The sequence below is a fragment of the Danio rerio genome, chromosome 19 (assembly GCF_052040795.2).
Source record: "Danio rerio strain M-AB ecotype USA chromosome 19, GRCz13ab, whole genome shotgun sequence".
NCBI lineage: Eukaryota > Metazoa > Chordata > Actinopteri > Cypriniformes > Danionidae > Danio > Danio rerio.
In genome coordinates this window covers 45,178,705-45,199,095 of record NC_141039.2, presented here as the reverse complement: position 1 = coordinate 45,199,095, position 20,391 = coordinate 45,178,705, and the positions used below count along the sequence as shown (strand labels likewise).

Here is a 20,391-nt window from a genome sequence, read left to right as displayed (position 1 = left end):
TGACGTCTGATTGGCTTTCAGCTTATACAGACCCGGAGCATGCAGGCAAAATAAATAGCTTTCATCCCTAAATTTAGAATACAATGAGCATTTGTGCATTTCAGACCTTGTTTTTCCTATAAATAAGTGAGTTTCTTGGGGTTGAGCTCAGGACTCAGAAAAGATTCACACTCACAGACAGGTGAGACATTCTTCTCAGATGAGCTGAGGGTGGATTCTGATTGGCTTTCAACACATTTGCAGCTTGCGGAGTGTTAGTTTCTTTTAAAGTTACGGTGTGCTACACAAAAAGGTACTTTTTTAAACATTGATGGCTATTACTTAAAACCCACAGACATTTTTCATTCCACAAAAGGTTCTTCAGAAACAAAACATGTTTTTTTTAAAGGGATAGTTCACCCAGAAATGAACATTCTGTCATTATTTACTCACTCCTAACTTGTTCAAACCTTTTTGAGAACACATAAGAAGATATTTTGAAGAATGCTGGATTGTCAGATTTTATAGTAAAAATTACCATAGTCTGTTATAATATGGGGGGCAGCACGGTGGTGCAATGGATAGAACAATTGCCTTACAGCAAGAAGGTCACTGGTTCGAGCCCCGGCTGGGTCAGTTGGCATTTCTGTGTGGAGTTAGCATGTTTTCCCCATGTTGGCGTGGGGTTCGGGCTCCGGTTTCCTCCACATGTACAAAAACGTGTGGTATAGGTGAACTGGGTAAGCTAAATTGTCTGTAGTATATGTGTGTGAATGGGTGTGTATGGGTGTTTCCCAGTGCTGGGTTGCAGCTGGAAGGGCATTCACTGTGTAAAACATATGCTGGATATGTTGGTGGCTCATTCCACTGTGGCGACCCCTGATTAATAAAGAGACTAAGCTGAAAGAAAATGAATGAATGCTATAATATATCTGAAAATGCTGGTAGCTGGCACTCATTGACTTCCATAGTATTTATTTCCAACTATGGAAGTCAAGCAACCAACATTCAGCTTGAAGCATTCAAAACCAGCCTTAAAATTACGTGGTCATACCCTCACTTTTGTTTTGCTTGTTTAAACTTCCTATTATGACTTGAAACAACATAATTTGTTGATCTTTTTGGGACAACTTAATTGTTTTAATTTCAATCTACATAAATTTGTAAAAATGCTTAACATAAGTTGATTTGTGTTGAAAATGAAGGAATTGTGTGGAACTTAGCATTTTTACAGTGTATATGGTCATGTATGTAAATTTAAATCTAATATAGTTAAACATGACGACACGGTGGCGCAGTAGGTAGCACTGTCGCCTGTTCACGTGGGTTACCTCTGGGTGCTCCGGTTTCCCCCACTGTCCAAAGACATGCGCTATAGGTGAATTGAATAAGCTAAATTGGCTGTATAGTGTATGAGTGTGAAAGCAAGAGTGTATGGCTGTTTCCCAGTGCTGTGTTGCAGCTGGAAGGGCTTCCGCTGTGTAAAACAAGCTGCATAAGTTTGCGGTTTAATCTGCTGTGGCGACACCTGATTGATAAAGGGACTAAGCAGAAAAGAAAATGAATGTTTGAACATGTATTTGTAAAAACATATATGTGTAAGCAGCCATCTTTGCATATACTTTTCTTTCATAATACATGTTGCATATATGACAAATATTTTATATAGGTAAAACTCAAATATTAACCTGAATGTCATATATGTATAGAATTTTTTCATATGTACCAGATTTCTACATGGGAATTGTGAGGTAACTTTCGTTTTTGAGTGAACTATCCCTTTACTAAAAGGTTCTTTGATGAACTAAAAATGGTTCCTCTATGGCATCAGTGCGATAACACCCTATTGAAACCTTTACTTTATAGCATAGGTCTCCAACTCAGTTCCTGGAGGGCCGCAGCTCTGCACAGTTTTGCTCAAGCCCTAATCAGACACAGCTGATCCAAATAATCAAGGGCTATTTCTAAATATGCATTCTTCAGCGATGTTGTGTTCTCGTGTAACGTCATCATCAACCTTCAAAGTTCAGTTTCAAAACTCGGCAAGAACGGAGGACGCATGAAGGTTCCATAATGTGTTCTTGGTATCGAGGTGTCAATGCAGATTTTAGTGCAAAACTCGCTCGAGAAGTCACAGAAGTCACCGTTTCTGATAAAAGCAGGTGGGAAGCGCAGGATTTAATACAGATGAATTATTAAAGTTCAGAGATATAACTTATTAACTCAGGAGTTTCCCTAAATGAGACAGTGAAAGTAAACATTACCATGAAAATCTTAATAAAGGACATAAACACATTAAGGGTGTTTATTTGCTGAAATATCTATAAAAATTTGTTTTATGTGGTACTGCGCGCTGACATATAGCACCAACATGCTCACGACGACCCAAGTTCGATTCCCAGCTCGAGGTTCTTTGCCGATCCCTCCCCTCTCTCTGCTCCCCATGCTTTCCTGCCTGAATTCTCTACTCCACAGGTGTCAAACTCAGTTCCAAAAGGGCCGCAGCTCTGCACAGTTTAGTTCCAACCCTAATTAAACACACCTGATCAAACTAATTGAGTCCTTCAGGCTTGTTTGAAACCTACAGGTAAGTGTGTTGGAGCAGGGTTGGAACTAAACTGTGCAGGGCTTCCGCCCTCCAGGAATTGAGTTTGACACCCCTGCTCTACTGTGCTGTCATAATAAGGGGGAAAAACCCCTTAAAAATACATTTGTTTGTCAAAAAATAATTTGTTTTATTTGCATTGTGCAAAGTATATTTGTAAGGCTTTTGTGCATGTTATATATATTTAAAAAGGGGAAATTAATAAATCGTTGTATGAATGCTGTAATGTAAACCACCAGGAAAAATGCAGCATCTCATTTCTGGTTGTTGCTAGATCGGATATGGTTGCGGCCGGAAGTTAACAAGAATTATTTATATTATTAATTAAACCTCCCATTTATTGTATTTTATTAACATTTACCCCCACCCCAACTCTAAACCCAGCAATCACAGCACTGTAAAAACAGTAGCTGTACCAAGTATTATTTATTTTATCTATTAAATTACCCAATAAATAGTATTTTTTTACACCTATCCCACCCCAAATCTAAACCCAACCATCACAGTACTGTAAAAATATGAATTATTGTTATACAGTGTCATTAAAAAATGCTGCTATATTATGTGCATATCCCACTTCCGGCCAGCAGCCTATCTGATCTAGACTTTACCCTCATTTCTCACAGGAAGCGTTCTCTGTTCTCGCGGTCTCCCGAGTTCGTTCATCTAAGGTTACCTGGCAAGACTGGTCTTCACGAGAACCCAAGTCCGATCTCTGCGTTCATGGAATTGAGAAACAGCCAATGTGATCGAGAGTAGTCTTGAACACCTTGATTAGTTGGATCTGCTGTGTCTGATTAGGGCTTGAGCAAAACTGTGCAGAGCTGCAGCCCTCCAGGAATTGAGTTTGAGACCTACGCTTTAGAGAGTGTATAAAAATTATATGACTGACATTTTTTTCATAAACATCTTCCCAAGTGTCTCATTAACATTCAGCAGAAACCTTCAGTTTATGAGGCATATTTATATGCGTGTTATGTGTGTACTTGTAAAAAGCTTGTTTTAGAAATTGTGAATTAAAACAAAACCAACACGAATCAGATTCGTTTAGAATAAACTGAAGTCAAATGTGTGTAGTTTGCTCTTTTAGATGATAATAAAAATAGGTGTAATAAAGCTATTTCTAGGTGTTACAGCATTGTTTGATTTGATTAGAATTACAGATAAGTGAAATATAAATGTATATGAACTTCACATGGTCATTTGTTAATGATGAGCTCACATTTACTGAGTTTTTGCTTTGTTTGTTTTGTATTTTAAGCCCTGTTTAGTAGAGAACAGTATACAGTCTAGTCATTTAGCAGATGCTTTTATCCAAAGATACTTAAAATGAGGAACAAAGCATGAAATTTACCATCCAAGAGCTAAAATTTGGATTTGCTAACAACATTGTGGCATTTCTCTCATCTTATTTTCAGTTTATAATCACTTTAATGTCACAATTACATCAAAAATAGGTCAAAAATGTAAATGGATTTGATGTCATTTCACTTTCTTGATGTCAAAATTACATTAAATTGACATAAAACAAGTGTAAATCTGCACTTAGTAATTAAAGCTTTCAGATAAATGTTATAATAATTAATATGCCATTATTCTCGTGGTCAAAAGGGCTTCAATGTGTGAATGTTAAATGGACGACAATAATTTAACATCAGTGTGCATTTTTGCCATTTTTTATATTGAACACTATGTCTGGGTCCATGAGTTAAAATAAAAATAGTTTTTTTGGTCTAAAACGTCATAATTGACATCAATTATGACATTTTAGACCAAAAAAACTATTTTAATTTTAACTCATGGACCCAGACATAGTGTTCAATATAAAAAATGTCCACTTACTACTTGTAAGAGAGGTAAATGCAAATCGATTTGATGTCATTTCACTTGATTTTCACAAATTGGCATTAAAAAAGGCATCAATAATCCAGTGTAAATTAGTACTTTGTAATTGAAGCTTTCAGATAAAGATTATAATACTTTTATGATACTATTTAGAGGTCAAAAGAGCATCAATGTGTGTATGTCAAATGGACGTCAATAATTTGACATCAAATCGATGTGCATTTTTAACAAATTTTTGATGTCATGCTTGATGTCGATTTGGTGTCATTATACTTATAAGTATAAGAGGGTACCTTACAAAAAAAAAAAAGCTTTTAGACCAAGTTTTAGACCAAAAATCAATACCATTTTCAAGTTTAATGTTTATGTGGACAGAACAGAACTGCTCAATATAAAAATGGCCACTTATTGTTTGTGAAAGTGGTCAATGCAAATCGATTTGATGTCGTCTCAGTTTATTAATGTCAAAACGACATCAAATTGACATCTAACATTGCCGTAAAAAAATGCATCAACAAATTACAGAACTCTTTAGATATATTGTACAGATACAAAATTTAGTGTAAATTAGCTATTTGTAATTGAAGCTTTCAGATAATTATTATAATAATTTATATGCCATTATTTTGGTGGTCAAAAGGGCAACGATGTGTGGATGTCAAATGAACGTCAATGATCAAATCAATCAGCAGTTTTGACGTCATGCTTGATGTCAATTTGGTGATGTTATGACATCAATATACCCACTGAAAAGAGTGTATCTTATCTTATAGAAGAAAAAAAAAAAGATGAGTTTTGGACCAAAACTTTTACGTGGATATAAAAATTGCGCAATCTAAAAATGGTGACTTACTATTTGTAAGAGTGGTAAATCCAAATCGATTTGATGTCATTTCACTTCATTGGTATCAAAATGACGTCTACCATAGGCGTCAAAAAACATGTCAAAAATGTATTACAGAACTCTTCACATCCGGATACATTGTCCAGTGTAAATTTGCACTTTGTAATCGAAGCTTTCAGATAAATATTATAATATTTGATATGCCATTATTTTGGTGGTTAAAAGGACATCGATGTGTGGATGTCAAATGGACGTCAATAATTTGACATCAAATCGATTAGCATTTTCGATGTCATGCTTGATGTCAATTTGATGTTATCACATCAAGATAAACACTGAGGAGTGTATCTACAAAAAAAACTGAGTTTTAGACCAAAAAGTCATTCTCACTTTTAATTTTAGCATTTACGTGGACCCAGATATAAAAACAGAACTGCTCAATATAGAAATGGCCACTTACTGTTTGTAAAAGTGGTCAATACAAATCAATTCGATGTCGTCTCACTTACTTAATGTCAAAATGACATCAAATTGATATCTAACATTTCCATTAAAAAAAAATGTGTCAAAAATTAATTACAGAGCGCTTTACATGCATTACATGGATACAAAATCCAGTGTTTATTTGCACTTTGTAATTGAAGCTTTCAGATAATTATCATAATAATTTATTTGCCATTATTTTGGTGGTCAAAAGGGCAACGATGTGTTGATATCAAATAGATGTCAATGATTTGACATCGAATCGATGTGCAGTTTTGACGTCATGCTTGATGTCAATTTGATTTCGTTATGACATCAAGATAAACGGTATCTACCAAAAAAAGAAGCTGAGTTTTAGACCAAAAAATCATTACCATTTTTAATTTAATGTTTACGTGGACCCAGATAAAAACAGAACTGCTCAATATAAAAATGTATACTTACTTTTAGTAAAAATGGTCAATGCAAATCAATCTGATGTCGACTCATGTAATTAACATTAAAATGACATCAAATTGACATCTAAAAAACGTCAAAAATTGTTTACAGAACTCTTTACATGTATTGTAAGAATACAAAATTTCAATTTGATGTTGTTATGACATCAAGGTAGAAAAAGCTGAGTTTTAGACCAAAAATCTATTCCTTTTGGCTGTCTTACTTTTTATTTTTACATGCACCTAGATATAAAAATTTAACTGCTCAATATAAAAATGGCCACTTACTATTTGTAAAGACTGGTAAATGTGGTCACTGAAATGCTTTTAGTTGCTAAACATTGTTGTTTTAAATTGTAAAGTGTGATATGGAGCTGTAAAATTGCATACTCTTTGTTTGTATTAATCTGTGACCATTTCACGTCCGTTTTTGAGCTGAAAGTGCGATTTTACACTGTTAGGATGCCAGTTAGATGTGACATGAGGGTATCTGACTAAACATAGCCTAGCTGTGGAAAACTCAACAATTACCAATAAACTACTTTGGGAAAAATCACTGAAGTCAACATGTCCCGTCTCAAAAAAAACATTTCATTGCTAAAATAAGACTGCAAATATTTGCATAGGTGTCGCTATTTGTGTAAGACCTGAAATCATGCGAGACAGACAAGTTTTCTGTCTTTTTGGTCGGTTTTAGACCACAAAACAAAAACGAAACACTCCTGGATTGAAACACTCACCCAGCGGGAGAACAGAGACTTGTTTAAATGTGTTTGAACATTGAGTATCTGTGCAGTTTATCACACCATAGTAGGAAAATCCCACAGAGAAAAGGAAAGAAGGGCCGGTGGAGATGTAGAAAGACGAAGGATTAAAAAAAACGAAAGCGCGCATGCTCTCTTAAAGTGACAGTTCCCCCAGAATAAAAATTTACATACTATTTATTGAACTACTGACTTAGTAAGAAAAACAAATACAATTTAACTCGACGCTTACCGCTTTCCAGCTTTCTTCAAAATATCTTCTTTTGTGTTCAACAGAAGAAAAAAAGTCAAACATGTTGATGGGTGAGTAAATAACGACAGAATTTTCAGTTTTGGGTGAACTTTCCCTTTAAATTTAAAGTGTTTTGCTGAAGGTTCAGTGTTTAGTCTTTTGCTCTTAAATTGAGTCTGTTTGGAGTCTTTATGGCTTTGGAAGGCAATACTTCAGCCTTTGAATAAAGACAGGTTTGTAAATTTCTTCCATGCAACACCATTTTACACATATCTTGAACAACATCCAAGCGAACATTTGTGAAGTTATCAACAACACATTAGTGCTAACATTAGGTACAAACAGATTGTGTGAGGCTTGACATAAGCAAAAATAATAATAAAAATGAAATCCAGAAAATACAGGATGAAGATGGTGTAACACTTTGAGGTAACAAAATATTAATTGAAAGAGCACCTATGATGAAAATAAACTTTTGTAAGCTGTTTGGACAGAACTGTGTGTAGGTATAGTGTATCCACTGTTATACTGGGGTGATATGAACACAACAAGTCTCTTTTTTTAATTTCCTAACATTAAAATAGGACCTAAATCCCAGTGATTTTGAGGCCCACAGCAACATGAGGTAAGAGTGCAGTTTCCCCGCCCACTGAATTGATTGACAGGCACCATGTTTCTATAATAACATGAGATTAAAATATCTGTTCCAACTCTCTGTGTTTTCATAAGTTTAAAACGTTTTTAAAACAGAGCATGTTTGCGATGAAGACAGTAAAATCGCTATCTAACGTAGACTAACCATGTTCCGTACACTTTTCGCTATTCAGCGCACTCAAACGACCACTCCTCCGTCATTGTAAGCCAGATAAGCATGCATGTGTGTTCATTCTCTGGGGGAATACCTATTGCACAATACAAATCTTGATTGATGTCTTTTGGACCAGTAGTTTTTGAGAAAAGATGGGATAAGTACCGCCTTCGCATGTGTACGGAAGATGATAGGTATTAACGGTGTTCCGTACACGACTAAAATAGTGTTCCGTACAGGGCGCATCACTTTAATTTACTGGCAAAAATGGGCTTTGTTTGAAGTCTTATTAAAATCTTATGTCAGAATATACTATTACTGTGTTTAACTTGAAGTTAATGATATATTAAATAACTCTTTTATGAAAGTTTGAAATAAAATAGCTTTAAAATCATTTACTTTTTATATCATGTTTATTTTATTACAGCATGACAATTTAAAATATTAAAACAATAAATTCATGCACATTAACACTAACTTGACTGACCTTTTATGAATATAAACATCATCACTGCAAAAGGAGGATCCAAACAGCGTTTGCAGCCTGTCTCTCAGGCGGAGAGTTGCGCCATGCGGTCATCACCCACAACTGACATTTAAATATCCCCATTTCAAAGCATTTATTTAACAAAAGATAACTTATTTAACAATTTGAGATAACATAATATTCACTTCATAAAGACTGTAATAACGTGTGATGCATAAATTAAATGCAAAAGCATATTGTCGTGGCTTTAAATGTCTCCCCTCCCAGGCGACACTCGCACTTTAAGCTTGCCCACTTTCTATTTTCAAGCGCATTAGGTGGACGTAGCAAACTTACTGATTTTACTCAGAAACATATAGTAGGAATGTCTCTGTTGTGGTTGGGGCTGAAAGAGTGAGAATTAAAGAGTACACAGATATATAGCTTGCCTACGACCCATAAGTATTTATTCAGAGATTAACGTTAAAAGGTCATCTGTACGGAACATCGTTGTGTACGGAATATGGTTAGTCTACGTTAATTCTTAACCGCTATAATCATCACGGCTGCATGGTGTCAGTAAACACCCATATGTGCGTGTGTGTGTGTGTGTGTGCGTACTGCAAATAGCATTTGAGTGCGACTCATCATTTCAGAAAGGCTTAAATAAACTCCCCCACAAATACATCAAATAAACTCACTTGGTATTTTTGACTAATGAGCTGTATATCTGAGTCTGTCTCTATCACTAGCTGCTGTTTATCTGACGTATAGCATAATGAGAAGCAGACATGCATGTGGGAATGGTGGGCGGTGAGAAGCAGCTCATTTGCATTTAAAGCCACAGGCTACAAAAACAGCTACCGTGTAGTCAGACACCAAAATGAGCAGATTCTGGAATCTATATTAAATGATCTGATGGGTGTTTTGAGTTTAAACTTACAGAGGCATTTTGGAGACACCAAAGGCTTGTAAAAGGGGTAAAATATGTGCTCTTTAAAACAACACAGATGTAGACAATTGACATAAATAAACCATTAATGTGCAGCATTATGAAAGTGTTGAGCAGTGTTGGGTGTAATGAGTTACAAATTAACTAGTTAATGTAATTAAATTACTTTTCCACTCTAAAAGTAAAGTAAGGGATTACTTTTCATTTTTAGGGAATTTTATTACAGTTACTTAAAATATATTCGCCTAAAATACTGTGCATAAGCTCAGCAGTTCTGTATAAATCAGTTCAGAAGCAGAGAAATTGTAAATACACTTTGTTTTGTTATGCCAGTGTATTTGCAAAATAATAAAATATGAAAGAATTTATAAATTATTTTATATTATATAAAAGAAATGTGGTGTCATTATTACTTTTTTGTTTTGATACATACACTGTAAAACCCAACAGTAACTTTATCAAATGAAATAGTGTAGTTAACTCAAAATTCACTGTAAGTTAATTCTACTTATTTGAAAAGAGTTTTAATCTCAGTGCTGAAGGTAATGAGCTAAATAAACACCTCATTACTTCAGCTTAAATTGAGTTAGTTCACAGTACTTGTATAGATTCCTTTTTTAACTCAAATGGTTTGTTGCAATCTGTTTCCTCAAACGGTTTGAGTTGCCTTAATTTGTTAGGTTTTACAGTCCTCAGTTGGTTCGAGTTCTCTTCATTTATCAGGTTTTACTGTGCTCAAATTGCTTCGTTTACTCAAACAGAATATGTTCACAGTACTCACTAGGATTAGTTTCTGAACTTAAATGGTTTGTTGCCATTGGTTTCTTCAAATGGTTTGAGTTACTTTAACTTATTGGGTATACAGTGTATGTGTAACATTTCTTGATCCCTTTAAGAGGCATCCACAACTTTCAACCACCTGGTTGACCTTTTATCCATGAACTATCATTATTAATTTTATTGCTTATTACAATTTATCAGAGCTGTGTCAGTATATTATTCAATGCAAGCGTGTGCCAAAAGAATATTATATGTAAAGTATATATATATATATATATATATATATATATATATATATATATATATATATATATATATATATATATATATATATATATATATATATATATGGTTTATTTTCAGCAGCTGGAGTGTAAATTACAGAAATTTACCATAAAATAACACATATTAAATTACAGAAATTTCCTTAAATTTAAATTTCTGGTAAATTTCCGTAATTTAATATCCGTTATCTTTTGGTACATTTCTGTCATTTAACGGCTGTTATTTTACGGCTTTTTATGGCCCCCCAGCTGCTGGAAATAAACTGTAAAATTATGGATTTTTTTTTTACAGTGTATATATAAAGTTATTAAAGTAAGTTAAAGCAACATAAAACTAGTCATTGTCTTGACTTTTTGTCATTACATTTCTTACAGTGTGGTACGATAAGATGCATTGAGATTAAATAGAGATCCGACATCACTATTTTTACTGTATTCAAGTCTTTATTAAAGCAATCTGAGAAAATAAAAACACAGAACATTGTTTTCTCTGAGATACAGTAAGTTGACAGGGACTGAGATTCAGATATATTATCTTTTGGCTTGTGGTGCACGAGTTTAGACTGTGCTGTGCTAGGACGTTTTTTAAAATAATGAGTAAAAACTAAAAATATCAACAATTCCAATCACCAAACCCTAAATAAATACAACAGCAACAACACTACAGGACGAGGAATACCTTTCTGGTCTTTTTCACATTTATTTCAAACTCACACAATCAGTTATTCATCCCCAGCATCCAGATATTCATCAAGAAACTCTACAACTTCACCCTGGAGGAAGAAAAAGAGTTGGAGGAAAAGTTAGAGAGAGAATGAGGCTTGTTGTAAAATCTGTGTATATTTTTATTTTGTCTGCCACCACCTCTTGAGGTTTATTCAAGTTAAAGGGACATTACATTGTCTGCTGTTGACATCCATAGTAGGTACGCTTTGGTATAATATACAGTCTGTACAGTAGAAAAATCATTACGTCTGTGGAAAGTCCTCATAAACAGGCCAGGGGGGGTTTGAGTAATTCGAAAGACCCACCCCCCACTCATAAAAGGTCCAGAATTTGTCCCATACATGAGCTCATTTGTCTTATTTTGACCGATATGCCAGCATAAACTGTAAAGGCATCAAAGACGGCTTTCAAAAAATGCAAACAATTATAGTCCACGTCTAGTTGTGCAAAAAAAAAAAAAGAATCATCAGAATCTGACGCAAGTGAAGTCATCTTTCACTACAAGTAACTTTTATTTTGAATCTTGGATTTTTCTTTAAACAAAATAACTATAAAAATGTTTAAAGCATTAAAATCAGCCCATATTAAGGTTCATTTTTATACTAATTAGACTATTTTGTTATCATTGTTTGTTATAAACTTTCAAAATGTACTTTTTTTAACAAAAAAAGATTAGAATTATTAATTAATAATATTCATGTTTTATTTTTTATTTTTCAGATGGACAAATTCTGACTGCAGTTTTTAATTATTTTTTTTATCTTTAACAGAATTCTTTTTTTCTTATGATATATGTGACAAATTTGTTTGTTTTTTAAATATATATATATATATATATATATATATATATATATATATATATATATATATATATATATATATATATGTATATATATATAAATATATATATATATATATATGGTCACACTTTACAATAAGGTTCCTTAGTTAATGTCAATTAATGCATTTACTAACATGAACAAACAATGAACAATTCATTTACTACTGTATTTGTTCATGTTAGTTAACGAAAATATAGTTCATTGTTAGTTCATGTTAACTCATGGTGCATTAACTAATGTTAACAAGCATGGACTTGAATGTTAATAATGCATTAGTAAATGTTCAATTATGATTAATAAATGCTGTACATGTGTCGTTCATGATTAGTTCATGTTAGTAAATGCATTAACGAATGAAGCTTATTGTAAAGTGTTATATATATATATATATATCATTCATTCATTCTCTTTTCAGCTTAGTCCTTTTATTAATCTGGGGTCACCCATGAACCGCCAACTTATCCAGCACATGTTTTATCCATCTTATCCAGCACTCGCTGCAGATGCCCTTCCAGTTGCAACCCATCACTGGGAAACATCCATACACACTCATTCACGCACATATACTACGACCAATTTAGCTTACTCAATTCACCTATAGCGCATATCAAACCGGAGCTCCCAGAGGAAACCCACGCAAACAATGGGAGAACATGCAAACTCCAGACCTGCATATTTTAGTTCCAACCCCAATTAAACACACCTGGGCTAGATAATCAAGCTCTTTCTAGGTATACTGGAAACTTTCAGGGAGGTGTGTTGAGGCAAGTTGGAGCTAAACTACGCAGGACACCGGCCCTCCAGGACTGAGTTTGGACACCTCTGGTTTAAATGTGAGAACTTCTCAGGGTGAAATAAATAAGCACATTGCGCCCTCAGGTGGAAAAAAACAGCACTACAAGAGGTAAGATTAATATAAAAACCCTGTCAAATAAAACAAGAAACTCTCACCTCTTTTGGCAGTGTACTTACTGTAAAGTTTTGACTTAAATACTTTATTAAATTTTGTATATCCTCAAATATTGTATTCTTCCTCGCACTCTCTGAACCTAGACCCCTCTCATTGTAAATGTATTATTAATTCATTGCTTATTTTGGCTACATTTGACATCCATAAACGTAAGTTTTGATTTATATGTGAACTCCTCAAAAACTCATGCATATAAAAATCTTTCTTGATGTAAATCTTTTAATCTTATATAATTTGCTGGGATTCTTTTTACGTGACCCGTTTTATCTCTTCACATTATATCATATGTTCATATTGTGTCTATGTAAATGCTCTTTCTTGCATAATAGTAATAATAATATAATAAAAAATAACTCTCACCTCATCATCTGGCATGAACTTCTGTTTGGCGAATTCCAGCATCTGCATTTGTAGCGTCGTCTGATTATGATACCGCACTGCTTCCTATTGAGGGTGCGTGTATTATTAGTACCACTGAGAGGTAAATAAAAGTATTGAGGTAAAGTTGGTTTTATATTCAGACTTTCTCCTTAATAACACAACTTCAGAAAAGTATCCTTTGCCAATTGTAAATAGTGAAATCCTATTTACATGTGGTTTCAGACCGAATATTCGAAGTAGCATGGTAAACAATATAGGGAGTGTGTCACATGTTCACTGAAGAAATGTGCAAATATAACCGACTTTACCTTAATAAAAAACAATTTTTTATTTATCATGATTTGAGAGACACCCACCGCTCTAGGTAAGAAGTCCTCATCGTCGAGGCCAAATTTTTCTCTGTGGAAGCGATAATATTCCACGTTATTCCTCATCACCTCATCACTGGGGTCAAAGAGCATGTAGCTGGACACACACGGCACTGCGTTCTTCAGGTCATTCACTGAAGGAGAGAGAAAAGAGGTAATCATTTTATGAAGATTTAGGAAGATAAGGACAAAAATGTGAGCTTTATTTTTTGAATGGTTAGACATGTTCAGAACAAGAATCAATTGGCGAAAACATTAAAAATCACAGTGTTGCCCCAAAAATAATGACTGTCAATTTTTTTTTGAACATCACCGCATGAACAAATAGGTTTGAATGTTTTAAACAATTAGGTTTGAATAATGTTTTGAACAAATAGGTTTTACCCATTTGTATATAATACATTTAAAATATAATATCGTTTAATATGATCCCTTATTGATTTATGTATTTTAGGTCAGAATAAATATGTTGTTTAATTTTTGCAAAGTTTAATTAATTACAAAGTAACTAGTTACTGTAATTAGATTACTTTTTCACAGAAAAAGTAGGAGATTACCTGTCATTTTCAGGTAATTTAATTGACAGAATCTTATAATGTACTTATTTATATATTGTACATGAATTCAGCAGTTCAGATCAATCAGTTAAAGGAAGCAGAATAATTCATTTATCAAGTAGACTGAACATGCTTGAGAAGCAATGAACTGCATCAGAAATGTATGTCAATATATGGTATGCATGAAATGTCATGCCGTTGCTTTAAAATATCTTGTCTTTTGATACATATAATGTTTATTATTCTTAAAGTGTTACATTTTATAATAAAGATTAATTGTCCTGTTTGGCTCTGATTTAAAGAATTAAAAGAGATAATTTCTATTGTCTATGAGGTGTTGAGATTTATATTTAGTGCATTTATACGTTGAATTTTTATTGTGTCTTCAAGTAATTAAATGACTTATTGAGTTACTGAGTTACTTTTCAAACATTGCAATAAAAATGTAATTAAAATACGATTTTAATTATGTAATTAGTAATTAATTACTTTTTTGAAGAAACTTACCAAACTTTGATGAAAGTTTGAATATAATTTCACCTATATTATGACACCTTTTATAATTTTGTCAACATAACAGTAGACTTTACCTGCATTTAATAAGCCTTCTTTGTATGTAAAATCATGTTTTGAAAGTTTAATTGAATGCTGATGATCTTGTCACTTTGTTCAAATGTTTTAGGAGCAATTTTTTTTTTCTTTGTGAAATATATAAATATATTCACTATACAGTTGAAGTCAGAATTATTAGCCCTCCTGAATCATGTATTAGCCCCCTTATATATTCTTTTCCCCAATATCTGTTTAACGGAGAGGACATTTTTTCAACACATTTCTAAACACAATAGTTTTAATAACTCATTTCTAATAACTGATTTATTTTATCTTTGTCATGATGACAGCACATAATGTTTTACTTGATGTTTTTCAAGATACTAGTATTCAGCTTACAGTGACATTTAAAGGCTTAACTAAGTTAATTAGGCAAGTTACGGTAATTAGGCAAGTAATTTTATAACAGTGGTTTGTTCTGTAGACAATCAAAAAATATATAGCTTAAAGGGGCTAATAATATTGATATTAAAATGGTTTGAAAAAAATTAAAAACTGCTTTTATTCTAGCCAAAATAAAACAAATAAGACTTTCTCCAGAAAATTCCTTGCTCTGTTAAACATCATTTGGGAAATATTTAAAAGAGGAATAAAAATTCACAGGAGGCCCTATAACTTTGACTGTATATTCATTATAATGTTAATAAATATTTCTCTCTCACTCTCTCTATATAATTTATATATTTTTTAAATTATAATTTAAATGTATATTTTCATAAGCTTGGGTTAGTTCTTTTGAACTTAAATTCATTAAGGAATCCAACAATTACAGATTGAAGTATAGCAAAGAGTGATTATAAATTGCCACATTTCACAGTATTACTGTTTTTGATATATTTTAATCAAATATATCTAATGTTCGTAAGCATAAAAGGCTTCTCTATTATCTTAAATAGATCTTACTGAACCAAAACATCTTCACACATCACTGTTATGTCTCACAAAATTAGTTCAAAAGCACAACTTTGCTGACTCACACTTATAATAGGCAAACTGCAGGTAGTGATACATAGTCGCCACAAATTTCTCAACAACAAATCCTCCAACAACCGGCGTAAGCTCGCTCTCACAGCGAACCTTCCTCTCCAGAACCTCCGAGTAATGATCTAAAGGCAAAAAACAAGCATGTTATTACAGTGTGTTTTATCTGACGCTACAGAGGACATAAAAGAGTGTGTGTTTATCATGCCAACAACCTGCGATGGACGGGTAAAAGTCTTTAAAGTCTTTAATCTGTCTGGATCCTTCTGATGCGGCGATACATTCATCGTATACCTTAAAAAAGTCTCTCAGTGCCAGCTCCATATCTGACACCGACGTTCGGAAATTATCTCCATTATACGCTCGCACGGCCCGAATGAACAGCATCTGAAGCAGAAGATAAAGAAGTAGCATGACTTTAAACAGCATGTTTATTACTGTCATTTCATACTTGATACGAGGCAAAAATGTAGTAATGCAATGTTATTGTAGATACATTTTATATACAGTTAAAGGCAGAGGCAGATTTAATCATTTTGGGGCCCTAAGCAATTTAACCCAAAAGGGCCAACAGTGCTAAAAATGTAAAACACCTCGAATATTTGCCCTGTCATAATTTTTCTTTAATATCAGTACCTCTCAAGTTGCATTATCCAGCAGATGATTATGAGGACTGATCTGCCCAGTGTTTTGTGTATGGGGGTCTCACCTCGTATGATTTGGTCTCCAGGTCTTTCAGATGGTCCTCAGCTCCTGGTAAACTCTTGTAGTAGTTCATGTTTCTCTGCATCATCTCATCATCAGGATGCTTCAGCAGGAATGTGTGTGCAGCGGATACCGCTTTGGCCAAATTATCACTCTAAAATAATTCAGAATAATACATTTTGTCAGACATTTTTTTCTAAATCTCAAAACTCTTCTGAATAAAACATAATAATACCAACAACAAAACAATCTGTACTATCTAGATCTGCTGGAGACCATTATTTAAAAGATCAATTAATCTAATGTTTAATAATGTGATTAGTTGATTAATCATTGATTGTTTTTGTTTTGTTTTTTTTAATTGGTTTTATCGTTTATTGAGCATTATGATTTATTGTGCTTGAAATTGGTTCAACACATGCAATAAAAAGTTTTACTCTAAAGTTATTCTATAAAGTTAATATGGGTCTATATTGTTGCGTAGCACTACCATCTATACAGTATGAAAAATATTAAAAATACAACAACAAAACCATGTGTTTGAACCTGATATCAATACCATGAATTTTTGCTCACATATACCACCATAGTATTCTTGAAGCATTTCTACATAACTTATTTCAACGGTCTATAATCTCTACTACAAAAAAATAGGTAGTGTTACAAGCTTGGGTAACACTTTACAATAGGGTTGTATGATATAATGTTAGTTTTATAAATATAGTTGAAGTCAGAATTATTAGCCCCCCCCCCCTTTGATTTTTTTTCTGTTTTAAATATTTCCCAAATGATGTTTAACAAAGCAAAGAAACTTTCACAGTATGTCTGATAATATTTTTTCTTCTGGGGAAAGTCTTATTTGTTTTATTTTGGCTAGATTAAAAGCAGTTTTTAATTTTTAAAACACCATTTTAGGCACAAAATTATTAGCCCCTTAAAGTTCATTTCTAATAAATCAGTTATTAGAAATGAGTTATTAAAACTATCATGTTTAGAAATGTGTTGAAAAAATCTCTCCGTCAAACAGAAATTGGGAAAAAAATAAATAAATGGGGGCTAATAATTCTGACTTCAACAATATATATATTTTATTGAAAGTTACATTGATTTTTGTAATTTGAATCCTGACCCCACATGATAAATTATATAAAATAATAATAATAATAATAATAATGATAAAGTGAAATTGTAATTAAATAAACAAAAAAACTAATAAATAAATAAAAATAATAATAAAAATAAGGCCATAAAACATAAAGTTATTTTACAAAGAGGCATATTACATTTATTTTGTCCAGGCTGAGTCTAACAGACACACTTTTAATTTTAGAGACATAGAGGTTTCTAGATAATCAAAGAATATTTAATGTTAGATAATGTATTTACTAAAATAAACAACCAATGAACAATACATTTATTACAATATTCATTCATCTATGTCAAAGGTAACAAAATGAAACTCACGGTGCATTAACTAATGGTAACAAGCATGAATAAAAATGTTAATAATGCATTAGTAAATGCTGATCTATGACTAATAAATGCTGATTGATTATTATTGATAATTAGTTCATGTAAATATTAACTAATGCAATCTTATTGTAAAGTGTGACTAAAATTTTGTATGGTGTAACTTTGATGAAGTATTTATATTAGCATAAAAAACTGATTATAAACAAATGTACTAACTAAAAGTGAGTAAAGTATAGTAGACTCAATTTGAAGCAAGCAAGCATGAATTTAGATTTGAATAATGCGTTAGTAAATGTTGAACTATAATTAACTAATGCTATTTTTGCATTAGTTTTTTATTGTTGCATAAACTAAAGCAATTATTATTCATTATTAGTTGGTTATAAACTAACATGAACAAATGCAACATTATTATAGTGTTACCATAGTGGGTCACACTTTACAATAAGGTTTCATTAGTTAATGTTAGATCATGCATTTACTAACATGAACAAACAATGAACAATACATTTATTATATGTAAACTCACAGTGCATTAGCTAACGTTAACAAGCATGAATTTGGATTTTGATAATGAATTATAAATGTTGAACTATTACTAATAAATGATGTACAAGTATTATTCATAATTAGTTCATGTTAGTAAATACATTAATTTATAAATCATTAAGGTAAAGTGTGAAACATGATGGTATCATTCCATACATAAATTATGTATGGTTAACTTTGACACAGAATTTACATTATCTATGTAAATCATTGTCTATGAATAAACGTATACTAAATAAACGTGAGTAAAGCAGCAACGTTACGTTACTCACTTTGAAGTAGGCGAACTGCAGGTACTTGTACGGCTCCCGTTTATCAAACTCATCGACGGTGTCCCGGCTGGGGAGGGTCTGTCTGAAGGCTGGTAGCCCCTGTTTGCACCTCTTCAAACACTGAGCTCTCTTCATCACATTACCGAAGGCCTGCAGCTCGGGAAAGTCGCTGAAACGGGTCTCATCGTCGAGTCTGACCGAGCTGCAGTTGAGGTTACAGAAGGCCTCGCTGTCCCGGAGCAGCCGGTAGAGCCGCAGACTGACCTCCAGAAACTCCACGCTCTCCTTCCACTTCTCCTCACTGTACAGGTCTAACGCATGTCGGTACGCGGAGTCCAGCGGCATCAGCTCGTGTCGTGGGAAACTGCGAAAGTTATATTTCTCATACTGCGCGAGGACGCAAACGGAAAAGGAGATTATTAATAATGCAATTCGGATGCAATGGAATGAGGAAGCCATGGTGGCTTATGGAGATGCAACCCCCCAAAAAAAGTAGCAGGAGTTGGAGAGAACAAGACCCGCCCGCAAGACTCTCCACGTCCCCAAAGTTTCCCACAGTGCGCTCCCTTCCCCCATACAGCTAAAACAACACTGCCGTGATTTACCATTAAATTCTGCTTATTCATTAGTTAACTCACTGCTGTGGACGATATTTAGCAGATTACAAGAGTTGTACTGTAGTGAACATTTCTGTTGTTGTTGTGGCTGGTTGTAAAAGTTACATAACCAAAGCTTAAAGGGATAGTTCACCCAAAATTTTTAATTCATCATTTACTCATCATTTGCTTGTTTTAAACCCTTTCATTCTTCTGCTGAACACTAAAAAGATATTTTAAAGAAATCTTGAAACCTCTAACCATTGACTTCTATTAGTTGTAGTTCCTGGTTTTCAGCTTTCTACAAATTATCTTCTTTTTGTTCAACAGAATATTTGAAACTTTAAAGTGCAAAACATTTGCATGCTTTAAATAAAATCAATTGTGTAATAAGATTACTTTATTGGAGACAACAAAATGAGATTTCTTCTAAGAAGCAAAAACAGCACTGCTGTGATTTACAAACAAATGCTGTTTATTCATCAGATCTCACTGCTGTCGACAACATTTAGGTTTGAAGAGTTTAAAGAGTTGTACTGGAAGTGGACTTTTTAGGTCCACCAACTTTTTTGTTATGCCAATGTTTGAACTTAAAGATTGTCCTAAAACAAGAATGGGTGTTATTCAATAGTTTTAGGGCAATTTTGATGTGATGATACAATTTAAATGTTGGCTACTCACTAAAACACATAAAATAAAAAATATGCTGGGTTGTTAAATATTGACAAACCCAAACAGGGGTGCAGAATTAGCATTAACAGAGGGAACAGGTCCCCAATATCAACCAACCCACCAATAATTGAATCTGTCAGTTCTCCTAATCTCTCAGAGCATGTTGAATTTCGATTTAAACTATTGTTCGAAAAACTACAGCCTGTAC

At 33.2% G+C, this 20,391-nt stretch overlaps 1 protein-coding gene and 1 long non-coding RNA gene across 2 annotated transcripts; one reads left to right on the top strand and one right to left on the bottom strand.

Moving 5' to 3' along the window:
* Positions 1-2,141: 2,141 nt before the first annotated feature.
* LOC148679853 (uncharacterized) lies at positions 2,142-5,195 on the top strand. The gene is made up of 2 exons (XR_015945467.1): positions 2,142-4,241; positions 4,400-5,195. It is a non-coding gene; the product is annotated as an uncharacterized LOC148679853 (long non-coding RNA).
* Positions 5,196-10,903: 5,708 nt separating this feature from the next.
* crtap (cartilage associated protein) lies at positions 10,904-19,386 on the bottom strand. The gene is given in 7 exon segments (NM_001001406.1): positions 10,904-11,252; positions 13,378-13,461; positions 13,755-13,900; positions 15,913-16,041; positions 16,132-16,303; positions 16,626-16,775; positions 18,916-19,386. Coding segments are annotated over 7 exon segments (1,191 nt in total). The 5' UTR covers positions 19,375-19,386; the 3' UTR covers positions 10,904-11,201.
* Positions 19,387-20,391: the final 1,005 nt, after the last annotated feature.